This window comes from Tamandua tetradactyla, chromosome 5, assembly GCF_023851605.1.
Source record: "Tamandua tetradactyla isolate mTamTet1 chromosome 5, mTamTet1.pri, whole genome shotgun sequence".
NCBI lineage: Eukaryota > Metazoa > Chordata > Mammalia > Pilosa > Myrmecophagidae > Tamandua > Tamandua tetradactyla.
In genome coordinates this window covers 119,634,048-119,647,938 of record NC_135331.1, presented here as the reverse complement: position 1 = coordinate 119,647,938, position 13,891 = coordinate 119,634,048, and the positions used below count along the sequence as shown (strand labels likewise).

The 13,891-nt window shown below is 41.1% G+C and overlaps 1 protein-coding gene across 1 annotated transcript in view; it reads left to right on the top strand.

Annotated features, from left to right (window-relative positions):
• EYS (EGF-like photoreceptor maintenance factor) overlaps positions 1 to 13,891 on the top strand; it is a 1,737,133-nt gene that overhangs the window by 1,612,056 nt on the left and 111,186 nt on the right. The window contains 1 exon segment of the mRNA XM_077159432.1: positions 13,110 to 13,276. Coding sequence (XP_077015547.1) covers positions 13,110 to 13,276 — 167 coding nt within the window.

The following is a 13,891-nucleotide window of genomic DNA, read 5'->3' as shown; positions in this document are numbered from 1 at the left end:
CTTGCCACTTAGAATTTCTGAATCCATTTAGAACAATCATTTAAAACATTTAATGCTAGAGACAATCCTGTGAGGCATTGGTATTGTCACCACCATTCTTTCAAAAGAGAAACTGAGCAGCCAGAAGGCAAATCAGCAAAGAGAACAACATTAAACATCCTTGTAATACTGAGACTTAGCTTAACTCTATGGTTTCCAAGTCCATTATCATTTTCAGAGGGGTAAATTAGATTTAGCACATGATAATACTTTACCATGTCGGGAGAAAAGTCTGAAGAAATAATAATATCACATCCCCTGTTTCTTTACTATTAAATCTTCCCTTCTAAACGAAATACTTCAGAAAGTTTATTTTTTCTATTGAAATGACAATGTTGTTAAAACAGCTAAATGAAATTACCATTTTTCTCTGATGTTAAAAGTTACAATTTCGGGCGGGCCATGGTGGCTCAGCAGGCAGAGTTCTCGCCTGCCATGCCAGAGACCAAGGTTCGTTTCCTGGTGCCTGTGCATGCAAAAAAATAAAAAAATAAAAAAGTTACATTAACCTTAGAATTAACTGAAGCATGCTGAAATACACATGGATTTCTCAGCACCTAATATAAGTATTTTAGATTCCCAATCTGCTTCCTCTCTAGTTGGACTCACCCTGAGAATAATCTAAGGAATAGCCTTCCAAACTGTTCTGAAACCTTACACAGGGCACCCAAGAGTGAGCATCTACATTTTCCCCCACAAGTGATTCTGATTCCTGGAGCAGCCTTCCAAGCAGTCCAAGTGAGACCACATGCATTTGCAGCTTTCTGAGTTACAATATACAATGATCAATCACAATCAGTGAGAGAAACAGCAGGACAGGAGAGCCCAGAAATTCTTTCAAATGCATTGGCTCAAGTTTGTTCTTTTATACATGAGTCCTTTTGAGGGCTTCTTAGAAATGTAGAGAACAAAATATCATAAACTTAACTACAATCTTATGTTTATGATGCAAACATTTTGTTTTATTTTTTCCTTCCAAGATTTTATATATTTACTATTCATTCCATCCCCACCACCCAGCTCTCTTGCACCACACACTTCTAAGGACCATCTGAGGCAGCTTAGAATAGCCTGGCAACTCTTTGTCTCAACCCCTTTACTCTTTTTTCCAGAATATCCACGGACGCATCCTTCACTTTCTTTCCACTTTTTATCATCATCACCATCCCTTTCTTCACTTATACTAAGTCCTTGGTTCCATTGCTCGTCACTGTTCTCTGTTCCTAAAAAGACCAATGCTATTCTGACCTCCCCATCTCATCTTCTCCCCCACAGAGGCTGCCTCAAATCAATGTTACAAGTTGCTGTGATCATGCTAACCATGGCTCACCACAGCACACCTGATTTAAAACTCTCTTCTAAACTATTTGTTGAATTGAACTTAGGACTTTTCCAAGCCAAGGAGACATCAAGTGTTTGGGTTTTTCCCCCTTACATTTCAAAAGTCATCTCCTATTGTTTCCTTCCTTCCTCTTTTACCAAGTGCACAACATAATCTCTAAATCCCTTCCTTCTTACACCATTCCCTAAGTAATATCCAGCAAGTATTCCTTGCCTTGTCTGAAAATCTCCTTCCTAAGTTTATCTTCATCAAGATTCATTATGGCTTTGTATTCTGTATGAAAAATAAACTTTACTCGAATTCTTTTTATGAAAAATCTCTCACTATGTCAATCGCAACACATTTCTATATAAATGACAAACACCAGCTATTGCTATGTGACTTGACAAGTACAAAAGTTCAAATTTCCCACATGTTTCTCTAAACTACTCATGGGACAACGTTATAATAGAATACTGAATTTAAGAATGAAATTACTCTATAGCATTGGTGGTTCTTTGAAAATACACAATTACGTATATTAATTTGTGTTGTTAAGCAGAGAAATTCCCATTACAAGAAATGTCAGAAAATTGACAAAAAACATTTAAGAGGATGTTAACAAATCATGCCATCAAGTCACTTCATTTCACCTCCCTAGCCAACCCTCCAAATTTTTTAATTAGCTCAGAAGAATGCACTGAAGCACTCAGGCCTATAGCTTTAAAGAAAAAGAGAAAAACCCTGCTGTTGCCCCCTCACTCTAGAAGTTAACTGGGGAGTGGATGCTGCTCCAGCATCAGGCCCAGGAATGCCTGCTTCCCCAGCTTGGTATTAATGAAGGAGGGGAAGAGAATGGGATATACAAACTGAGGTCAAGCCATAGTCCAGCGAAAGGGGAATGAAGCATGCATTCATTGAGTACCTACTATGGCCCAGGCTGACACTGAAGCTGCTTCTTACAAATCAAGTCTCATTTAATCCTAAAAAGAATTTTAAGAGATATTATCCCCATTTTAAGGATGAGCCAATGAAGACACCAAGTTATTAAGTAACTTGCTCAAAGACACACAGTTTAGTAAATGGCAGAGCTGGGCTATACCCTAAAGCCCATCGCATTGTACTTGACCACACTGCCTCTATAATCTATAATCCCATCTCACCGAAAGCTCCTCTCTGAGGAATTAGGGGTTTGAGGTTCATGTGTGCCTCAGCATCACCAGACACCAGAACCCAGTGGGTTCCAGTGTTTCACCCACCTACTGAGACCCTCCAGCAGCCTCGGAGCTCAGGTCAGTCTAGTTTTCATTTTGTTCTTCTTTCCTGGTTTGCTTTATGAACACACTGAAGGGCCCTCTTCAGGGCTAGCTACATAATTTGCATGGCCTGGTGCAATATGGAAATGTGGGGGTCCTTGTTCAAAAAGCAAGAGTGCCATTAAAGAGCCAATATTAAGCATTTTCTTCCCTTCTGTGGTTTCTCTCTAAACTTTTCATGGTCTTTATTTTAACTTAATGCTATATGTATTTCTAAGTAAAGGAACATTAAAATACTAAATTATTATTATGAATTTTTCCATACATCTTTATATTATGCAATGTCAGTTTAAAATGCAAATACATGAGATTTTGTCTCATATGCAGAACCATTAAAATTATGCAATTCATATTTCATAGGTTGTGTAAGCATATGTATTTCTCTCTTACCAGACCAGTGGATACTGTAGAATATTAACTCAATTATCTTTATATTACTTCCTGATACAATATGTACATATTATATCAATACTCTCCACCTTCATCTGGCGGCCGAGTAAAGAAAGACTGAAAGATAAAGGAACTTTGGGTTGTCCCATCTTTCCTTCTTTGTCATCACTTTCAGTGTAAGTGGTTGGCTAATGCAGGAAAGTAATAGGATTAAGAAAGGATATGACTGAGTTTCATGGTTGTTCATATTTCTTAAAATACCATTGCCTTGTTTCTGCATTTGAAGCAAATTCTGTTCAAATAAAAATGTGGCCTCTCAGGGCTAGTTCCCCTGCTTTCTCAGTCAGTAGACATAAATGCTTACCCCGCTTTGAGTCTCACTGAACTTCCAATATTGTGGGTCCACAAGAATTCTGTTTTCATCGGTCATCACTAATGCACATGTGAATACGGTGGCAAGAAATGCTAAACATGCATTTTGTGAGTGTCTCTTTGACTCACAGTTGTGCTTCTTGGTCCCATGGATCCCTTAAAACACAAGTTCCCCAATAAAAGTATTCAGAATTTCAAGATGGTCACAGCAGAGCATTAAACCAAGCAGGGGACCCTTTTGAACACAAAGCCCTTTGTAACTGCGCAGACCACCCGTCCCGCCATTCTAGAGAACAGAACTTACTGCGATCGTTAGGCTTCATCAGAAACACCTTGGGAGCCTGTTAGAAAATATATGTTTATATACATATATACACGTAGGATATAGCTTCAAAGATTCTTCATTCAAGAAGAATAAGGTAGGTTCTAGAATCCGTATTTTTGAGTGATTGTTATGGATTGCCAGGTTTGGAAAGAAACACCCTAGAGCATCTCCAAGTCCCTAAAATACTACCCACCTTCCAAAAGCCAGCCCTAGAAGTCAACTGCTTTTCTTTCTCTTATTTACTCTGTGGCTTGAAAATAGGATGTTATCATCTGTTTGATCTGCTTGGCTCTCTGGTCCTCCATATACCCTTGGTATAGCCCCACTCCTTCACTCTGGGACATTTCTGTAGGCAGTGGTCTCTAGAAACTGTCAGCCTCTTTCTCCATGTGTGCTCCCTTCCTAGGCTCCTATCTGCCAATGATCATGCCATTCCACCTCACTCTTTAAGCCAGGCTCCTTAGAGCAACCTTCCATTCTTCCCTTTTCAGTTCCTCACCCCAAACTGATCTAGGTGTTTCAAATTTTCCTTCCATATCATGTACAAATTTTCCACTTTCCCTTATTCCCTTTCCCACTGCCTTAATTTATTTAGATTCTCGTCTTTCCTCTATTGAGTAACTTGAATGAGTCTCCAATAAGACCTCTTCCTTCCTTTCTGCTCTATTCTCAATTTTGCTGTAAGAGAGATTCTTCTGAAATCTAGAAGTAATAAAATTCTCTCATTCAAAATCCTTCTGTGGTTCCTGAGAGTCTTCAGTGAAACATTTAGCCATTCATTAAAGCATTTGGCCCTTCAAGATATGGCCCTTTCATTGGCTCTTCAAGATATGGCCCATTCCGCCTTTTCAGTTTCCATTCCTGCTGTAGATGGTATATGTGAACCAGGCCCAGTTCCTTATTTATGCACATGGTGTTCTGTGCTCCCTCTGGGACTTTGCAATGAACATCCCTCTTCAGCATCTTCCTTTTCTTCATCCACCTAGCAAACTCCTGCTTGCCATTTTAAGGATTCTCTCAGAAATTAACTCAAAAATCACCTCTTTCTGAATTTTCTATCCCTCCTCCCCACTCAATCTATTCTCCCTCACTGTACTGCTTCTCCCCTTCTCCCCAGTGCACTGGAGACAAACCCCTTGTCTCCACATGACCAGCCTATGAGGGTCTTGCAGATAATGCTTTCCTCATATGAAGCAGGTTTTTAGTAACTGGAGAAAGGAAAAAAGGCAAAAAGACAGAAAGGAAGAAGAGTATGGTCCAAATAAATCTGCCCTTCTGCCACCTACCAGGACATCGAGGAGCACACCCTCGCCATTCCAACAGCACAGACAGCTAGAAAGACAATTCAAATCCCAACCAGAGTTCCTCTAGAAGATCCCCATTCACGACCCACAGAAAATTCTCCTCTAATCTCCATTCCCAGCCTTCCCTCCCCATTTCTTCTTTACCCCAACAACTGCATAAAAGACTGTGTTCAATCTCTAGTGATGGTTTTATCCTTTCTGCCCTTCTGACTGACTTGTTAGACCTGTTACTCCTGAGAGTTCTTTTTATTTTAAATACAGAAGCATGTTGTATTTAAAAACAAAAACAAAAACATGTTGTATTAGTCAGGGTTCTCTAGGGAAACAGAACCCAACAGAACATATCTGTAAATAGTGTGAGATTTTATAAAAGTGTCTCATGCAACTGCGAGGATGCATGTATTCAATTTCATAAGGCTGGCTGCAAGCTGGCAACTCTGATGAAGGTTCTCAATTAATTTTCCAGGAGAGACTGGCTGAAGTAGAGATGAAAGGTCTCTTTTCTGACTGGTTGAGTCATCTTATCTCCCTTAAAAGACTTCAACTGATTGGAATAAATGTCTCTCTTTGCAGAAGATCCTCCCCTTAGTTGATCTTAGATGTAGTCAGCCATGAATGTAATCAACTGGCTGATGATTTAAGTCTATGAAATATCCTTGCAGTGAAGGTTAGGTCAGTGCTTGCTTCACCAGGCAACTGGGCACTGTCATCTGGCCAAGTTGACACATGAACCTAACCATCACAGTACACCCCTTGTCAACTTGTCAGCTATACACAACACGTTAAACCACACTTAATCTCTAAATAGAAAGCAATAACAGATATAATTTTCACCTAGCAATATTCAACTGTTCTATGTACAACCAGAAACACACTAAATCACTCTAGAATAGGGTGCAAGTCCTTGAGTAATATTTACTGTTAAATGTAATATCCTATAACTTAAATACCATGACATGAAAGATACAATTTATGTCATATGATAAAAGGGGATAAGATAGAAAGGAAAACAAAGATATTGCTTTATGTACAAATATAAACATAGTTATAACAAAGCAAGGAAGAAATATTCATACAATTACAGTCTTTGTTTCTGTAACTGCTCGCATGGCCGTGGTTCATATTTATCATTACTTCTCTCACTACCCATTCCATTTTCCCTTAACCCTCAGCAAGCACCTCAGTTGGTGAGATGACCCAAATCTTAATTCCTGAAGTTTCTGAGCTATTGTAAGTCCTGCCTGGATTCGGTTGTTGCAGTTTCCCACTGACTTCAATCATAGGATATTATAGTGCTAAGAGACTCCCTTGGTGGGGGGGTGGGGGGGGGAAGATTCCCTAGGGGATCTTCACTTATTCCAGGAAAACTCTTCTTTACCTTCATTTTGTAGTTGCAATCCTATTTCCCCCTTGATAGTCAGGATCAATCACCCCAGCCAGTACAGTAATCCCCTTCTTTGCCTATTGATTCAGAGGTATGAGAAGCCCAAAGTGTCTAGGGAGCAGTCTTAACTTCCAGTTAAATTTAATCGTTTTTTCTCCTTTTGGAAGTACTCTTACTTCTGGAACTGAGACCTGCAGACCAGCAGAACTCAAGACTGCAAGGACAAGAAACAAAAATTTTCCTAGCAGATCACTAGAGATAATAATGAGTGGTACCACTCCCATTTCCACCCCTTAATTCCTGAATCCATGAATCCTGGCTATGGTACAAAAGCACCATAGAGTGGATGCAGATTCAGGACACACATAGCCTCCAGGAGAACCCTGCTTCAGCCCTGCAAGATACTGTCACTCATTTAAAACAGTAATTGAGTCTTCAAAAGGCCATTCCACTGTTCTATCAATTCAGCTGCCTCTGGATGATGGGAAACTGGTAAGACCAGTTTTACATGAGCATGTGTCCACTCCTGCATTTCATTTGCTGTGAAGTGGGTTCCTTAATCAGAAGCAATGTTATTTGGAATACTATGATGGTGTATAAGGTATTCCATACATCCACTGATGGTAGTTTTGGCAGAACTATTGTGTGTAGGGAAGGCAAACCCATATACTGAGTGTGTCTATTCCAGTTAGAACAAATTACTACCCTTTCCATGATGGAAGAGGTCCAACATAATCAACTTGCTACCATGCTGATCACCTGGGGGAATAGTGCCATATCAGGGCTAAATATGTCTCTGCTGTTGAGATTGAGTACTCAGCAGTGACTGTAGCCAGCCTGGCCTTGGTACTGGAAGTCCATGTTGCTGAGCCCATGCAAAGCCTCCATCCCTACCACCATGACCACTTTGTTCATAAGCCCATTTGGCAATGACAGGAGTGGCTGAGGAAAGAGTCTGACTGGCATTCACAGAATGTGTCATGTTATCCACTTGATTATTAAAACTTTCCTTGCTGAAGTCACCCTCCAGTGAGCATTCACATGGAACACAAATATCTTCATGTTTTTTGCCCACTCTATCCACATAACTCTTCACCAGACCTCTTTGTCACCAAACTTCCAATCATGCTCCTTCCAAGTCCCTCACCACCCAAACAAATCATTAGAAATAAAACATGAAACAGTATGTAAATACACCTTGGGCCAATTCTCCTTCCAAGCAAAATGAACAAACAGGTGTACTGCTAGAAGCTTTCCCCCCTGGAGGATTTTCTCTTACCACTGTCCTTCAGGGACATCCAAGAAAGGGGCTGCAATGCTGCAGTGGTCCATTTTTGGATGGTATCTGCCTATCAAGCAGAGCTATCTGTAAAGCAGGCCTGAGTTTTCTCTTCCTCAGGCAACTGATTTTAAGGAACTCCCAAGAGGCCATGACTCTGGACTGGGAAAGAGAAGGTAATGGGGAAGGAGGTGGGGCCAATGAGCATTTGGGCCACACTTGCTCATGTAACTTACCGTATCTTCAGGACCTACTCAAATCCTATCTCATATATACCATTTCCATTTTTAAATGAAGTGCTGCTATGCATGCCCAACTTTATGGCTCCAAGGGTCAGACAACACCCAGCCTATGTTAGGCAGCTCAGGTTTCATGAAAACCTGATGGCCCTTTGTTAAGCATTTGGTCTCTACTAAGGCCCGTAGCAAGCCAAAAGCTGTTCCTCAAAAGGATAGTAATTATCTGCAGAGGATAGCAAGGCTTTACTCCAAAATCCCAAGAGCCTGCACTGTGATTCTCCTATAGGGCCCTATTGAGGGCTCCAGACAGCATCTCTATTTGCCACTGACACTTCCAACATTCAATGGATCATATGGCCCAAGTGGCAGAACAGCTTGTACAGCAGACTGAGCTTGTCACAAAGCCTCATCTTGTTCCAGACCCTACTCAAAACTAGCAGCTTTTCTGGTCACTCAGCAAATGGGCCAAGCAGCATACCCAAATGAGGAGTATGTTGTCTCCAAAATTCAAAGAGGACAACTAGGTGTTGTGCCTCTTTTTTGGTCATAGGAGAGGCCAGACGCAACTGCCTATCCTTTACCTTAGAAAGGATATTTCAACATGCCCCACACCACTGGACATCTAGAAATTGTAATGAGGTGGAAGACCCCTGTATTTTTGTTGGATTTATCTCTTATCCTCTGACATGCAAATGCCTTAACTCACTAAGTTCATTCAACATATCATCAATATAATGAATCAGTGTGATGTCTTCTAAAAGAGAGAAACAATCAAGGTCCCTGAAGAGATTATGAAATAAGATTGGAGAGTCGATATATCCCCAAGATAGGACAATGAAGGTATACTGCTGGCCTTGCCAGCTGAAAGAAAACTCTTTTCTGATGGTCCTTAGCGACAGCTATTGAGAAAAAAGCATTTGCCAGATCAATAGCTGCATACTAGGTCCCAAGGGATGTGCTAATTCCTGGAGCAATGATGCCACATCTGGAACAGCAGCTGAAATTGGAGTCATTAAGTTTATAATAATCCACTGTCAGTCTCCAAGACCCATCTGTTTTCTTCAGAGGCAAAATAGGAGAGTTGAATGCAGATATGGTAGGAATCATCAACCCTGCATCAAGTCCTTAAGAGTGTTACTAATCTCCATAATCCCTCCAGGAATCTGGTATTGCTTCTAATTTACTATTTTGCTAGGTAGAGGAGTTCTACTGGCTTCCACTTGATCCTTCCTACCATAATAGCCTTCATTCCAAAATTCAGGGATCCAATGTGGGGATTCTTCCAGTTGTTCAGAATGTCTATTCCAATTATGTATTCTGGAACTAGGGAAATAACTACAGAATGCATCTGGGAAAACACTGGACCCACTGTGTAGCAGACCTGAGCTAAAACTCCACCAGTCATAAGCCCTCTATTCTGACTAGTGGACCAGAGGGATATTTTCAGTCTCCTAGAATTAATGTCTCTTCTGAGCCAGTGTCTAATAATCTCCAAAAATATCTGATCATTTCCTTTTCTCCAGTGCACAGTTACCCTGCTAAAAAGGCCTTAGGTCTCTTAGGAGAAGGCTGGGAAGAAGATTAACAGCATAAATTTTGGCAACATAATAAGGTGGTTCCCCAAGGGGAGCTGGCCTCCCCCTCATTCAAGGGGCTCTGGGTCTGTAAACTCTCATGCCTGGGAATTGATTAAGGAGCTGTGACTCTCTATTTCTGTAATTCAAGTTAGGCTTCTGTTCACTTGACATAGAACTCTTCTGTTTATACAAATCAAGCAAGAATTTAGTCAGTTGCCCATCTACTTTACATCTAGGTACCCCATGATCTACTAGCCAATGCCATAGTTCTCTGTGAGTCAGAGTATTATGACTGCTGCTTTCACTATGGCAGCCACGCCCACCTTGTCCTTGGTGATTCAGTGGTGCTATGTGGCTTCTACCAATTTGAATCTGATCATTCCCATTGTGTTTGAGGATTCCAGCTCAGTGACAGCAGTTCTAAGAGTAATATCAGGCCTACAGAGAAGGGTAACTTCAGAGATCTTCAGTGATAATGGAGCTAGTCTCACAAACTCATTCCCCACAGTCCTGGAAAAAGGAGTGCCCTCTGGACATCTCCAGGGTGTATGAGCAGGTCTTCCATGATAAATCCACTCTAACATTCCAATCTCTCTAAGCCTTTGGATACCCTCATCTATATTATACCGGGGAAGTTCTGGCATTTCAAGCTCAGGTGATGTTGGCCACCTTTTGATCCATGTTTTAGCCAATCCCCCAAACAAAATGGTTAAAACCCTTTCTAACCTCTTAAGTTACAACATTGAATACAAAATATCTGCTTTGTGGGCCCATATCAATAAATTCAGGCTGATCCAGTTTTATAGTCTTTTGACCATTATTCCACACCCTTAATATCCATTCCCACACATATTTCTGTCTATATAAATTAGAAAACTCTTGCAGTTCTTTGGGAATATAGCACACTTCTTCATGGGTCACATTTGCACCTCACCTTTCAGGGCTGTTGAGATGTTAGTCTAGTTATAAGCCTGGAAGAAAAAAGAGATAGGGCAGGTGAGTTATAAAAAGCATTAGAAGTGTCTTTCAATTATCTCAGGGCATTCCCTTGCAGTTTCATCTAGTAAAACAGGATCAATCTCTCTATACAGAGGAGTGAGGGCTGTTTCCCTATGGGAGGTGGTTACAGGTCTAGCAGGCACTGAAGGAGTAATTGCTTAGGCAAGGTTGGATGGCTGACCTCTCAAGGCAGATTGGAGGTCTGGAACTTGTTTCCTCAAGCAGGCTGGAACACGGGGAGCTGTCTCCTCAGGGAGGGCTGGAGATTGGGTGACCATTTCCTCTAGGCAGATCATTACAGGTTTATCTAGCAAAGAATGAGCAGAATCTAGAATTTCAATGTTCCCACTGCCATCATTATCAACCTATATGTCCCAATCCAATTTTCAATTTTCCTTTCCAATCAATGTCCTCACTTTAATAGTAGACACCATGTAAGATTAAGAATTTAGCTTATGGTGTAAATCTGCTACTCATACAATGAGACTCTGGGTCTTTTTTTCAGAAATCTTAAATCTATGGCCACAGGAAAAAAGATTGTTTTTCAGAGCACACATAGAAACTTTTATGTCTTTCATATGGCACTTAAGCTGCAAATTTGAAGCCTTTGGCTCATCCCTTTCTTTTATAACTGTATCCAGCGTATCTAGTATCAACCAGCCAAAATTGTCATACCTTTCAACTTCACAAAACTCTGTTAAAGTGTCAAAAACTCTGTCACCCAGAGCCTTGCCTCACATAAATGTATGATTAGCAGAATCGAATGGTGATATTTTGCATACCACTATTACGAACTCATGCCATGTATTGTCAGAGCCATCATGATTATTGGAAATAGGATCATTAGTGCCTTTGAGTTTAATCAGAGTAGGAAACCAATTGTAAAAATCTGTTTTAAAGATTCTGTTTCTCAAGAACCACTCCCAGTACGGAAGCTGTATTAGTCAGTGTTCTCTAGAGAAACAGAACTAAGAGGAGATATCTGTAAATAGTATGAGATTTTATAAAACTGTCTCACACAACTGCAGGGATGCATGTGTCCAAGTTCCATAGGGCAGGCTACAAGCTGGCAAATCTGATGAAGGTTTTTGATGAATTCTCCAGGAGAAGCTGGTTGGCTGGAGGAGAGGCAAAAGCTTGACCAGAAAATTGGGCAACATTACCTGACCAAGTTGACAAGCCAACCTAACCATCACACATGTTACCCTTCTACAGGATTGCAGGTGGGAGAAAAACCACCAGAAAGGGAGAGAGGGAGAAAAAGAGAGATCTTCTCTAAGTTCCCAAGGTACTTGATCAATGGAACTTAGCAAAGGAGCTTTCAGAATTAAACCTTCTCAGACCCCATGGCAGATCCACTAGTAAACAGAGGCAGAGTTCAAGTATCTCTAAATAACATTTCTGCCCTCCCTTTTGCAGTGCCCATCTCCCTACACCATCTGGAAACACCTATCTGCAGTTCTTTCTTTTACTTTCATCAGTCTAACCATAGAAGTCAAGGGAACAGAGAAGTCATCACCCTTAGAAATGAAAGAAGGAGGTATACATAGTCATAACAAATTTTGTCCATGTGCTAGGACTTAATTCTGCTTTGTCCTCTATGATTATGTCTCTTATTTCTATCATGTCTCTATATTATTCTTTCAATTGGAGGTCCTTGCTTCAGTACCCTGCCTGCAAGCCTCAGTCCACTAATGTCCACTTTTACCCCATCCACAAAATGCCTTCATAAAATGGACAATGTATCCCCTGCTCCCGGCGGACGGACATTTCACCTCCACCTGGGTCTAGAAGCTTTGCCTGGACCTATGTGTACACTGCCCCACTGACAAGACCTACTCTCTTTGACCATCCCCAGACCTTCCTAATGCTACTGAACTCACTGCCAGCTTTCCCCTGGTGCCCAATGCTGGGTTTCTCTCAACTGCCCACCACCTTTCTCCCATTGGACCTATCAGAGCTGCATCCCAAGTGTTCCACATCCTCTAACTTTCTGGGCTGCATGGATGGCCCTGAACTAGTGGAAAGATGGAGAGAAGATGGAGAAAAACACAGAGAAGAGAATACATGGAAACAATCTGTCACTAAGTAGTCATGGAGGACGTGGTCGAATGCTTTTGCTATAGAACAATGATAGCATACCTTGAGCAACCACAGAGATAAATCATCTTTATACTCTCCTCAAATCATAGAAAGAACTTCAAAGCTGGTACTAGGCTATCTCAGTCTTTTGAATCACTAACTACCAGGACAGTTCTACTTATTATAAAGTGCACACTGAACTTCATTCAGACAAAAAGGAGAGTTTTAATCCTATAAACTTTTGAAGGTATATTCCCCTGAATTCACCAGAACCCTCATGACTTCAAAGAAATAAACTCCTAATCTTCAGGCAGTTTCTGGGGTTGTGAGTAATAATATCCAATTGCATATACCTGCATGCTGACAAAGGCTGTCTATTATAACTTAACATACTGGTCTATAATTCAGAACCAGACAGTAAGATGAAGCTGACTGGGCTTCTGAATTCCAGTAAGCAGTCCCTGCGCATATTCTCATTCCAGGGTTGAATGGTGATGACTTCCTGGCCGTGGGACTGCACAATGGCAGTGTGGTTTACAGTTATAACCTGGGATCTGGCAAAGCAACTATCAGGAGTGAGCCTCTCGATCTGAGCCTTGGAATCCACACGGTCTACCTCGGGAGGGTCTTCCAAATGGGCTGGCTGAAGGTAAAGAGTCATCCATTCATTTGTCCTGCAAACATTTACTGAGCAGCTACTATATTGTTGGATCTGTGTTGAAGTACAGAGGCAATAGGAGGGATGGCTAACACAGATAAGGATGGAGAGAAGGGTTCAGAAAATGCTTCCTGGAAGAGATGATGCTTAAGCATAACTTTAAATAAATAGTAGTTAGGGGAGGAAAAGCAGTGGCCACAGTGCGGGTTTAAGGATGCTAGTAGTGCAGGTGACTGGGACATAGATTTTCAGATGGGGAAAAGCAAGAGATGTGGCTAGACATAAGCAAGTTCCGTATCATCAAAGGATTTAGTTGTCATGCTAAGAAGGTTAGATTTTCATGCAGATAGCTATCAGAGTTACCAGGGAATTTAAGAAGAGGAAATGAACCGTAATAGATTCCCAGTTTTTTATAAATCACTCTAGTGGTGGTATTTAGCTAGATAGCAGTGGGCCAGCAGGAATGTCAAGCTGAGTGGAGCAGGAGCAGCAGGAGGCTGTCCGTATCCCAGATGAGAAAGAATGAAGGGCAACACTAAAGAGGCATGGGTACTGATGCCAACTCCAAATCTTTGATGAATTGTGATTTCAATTGAAATGCAAACC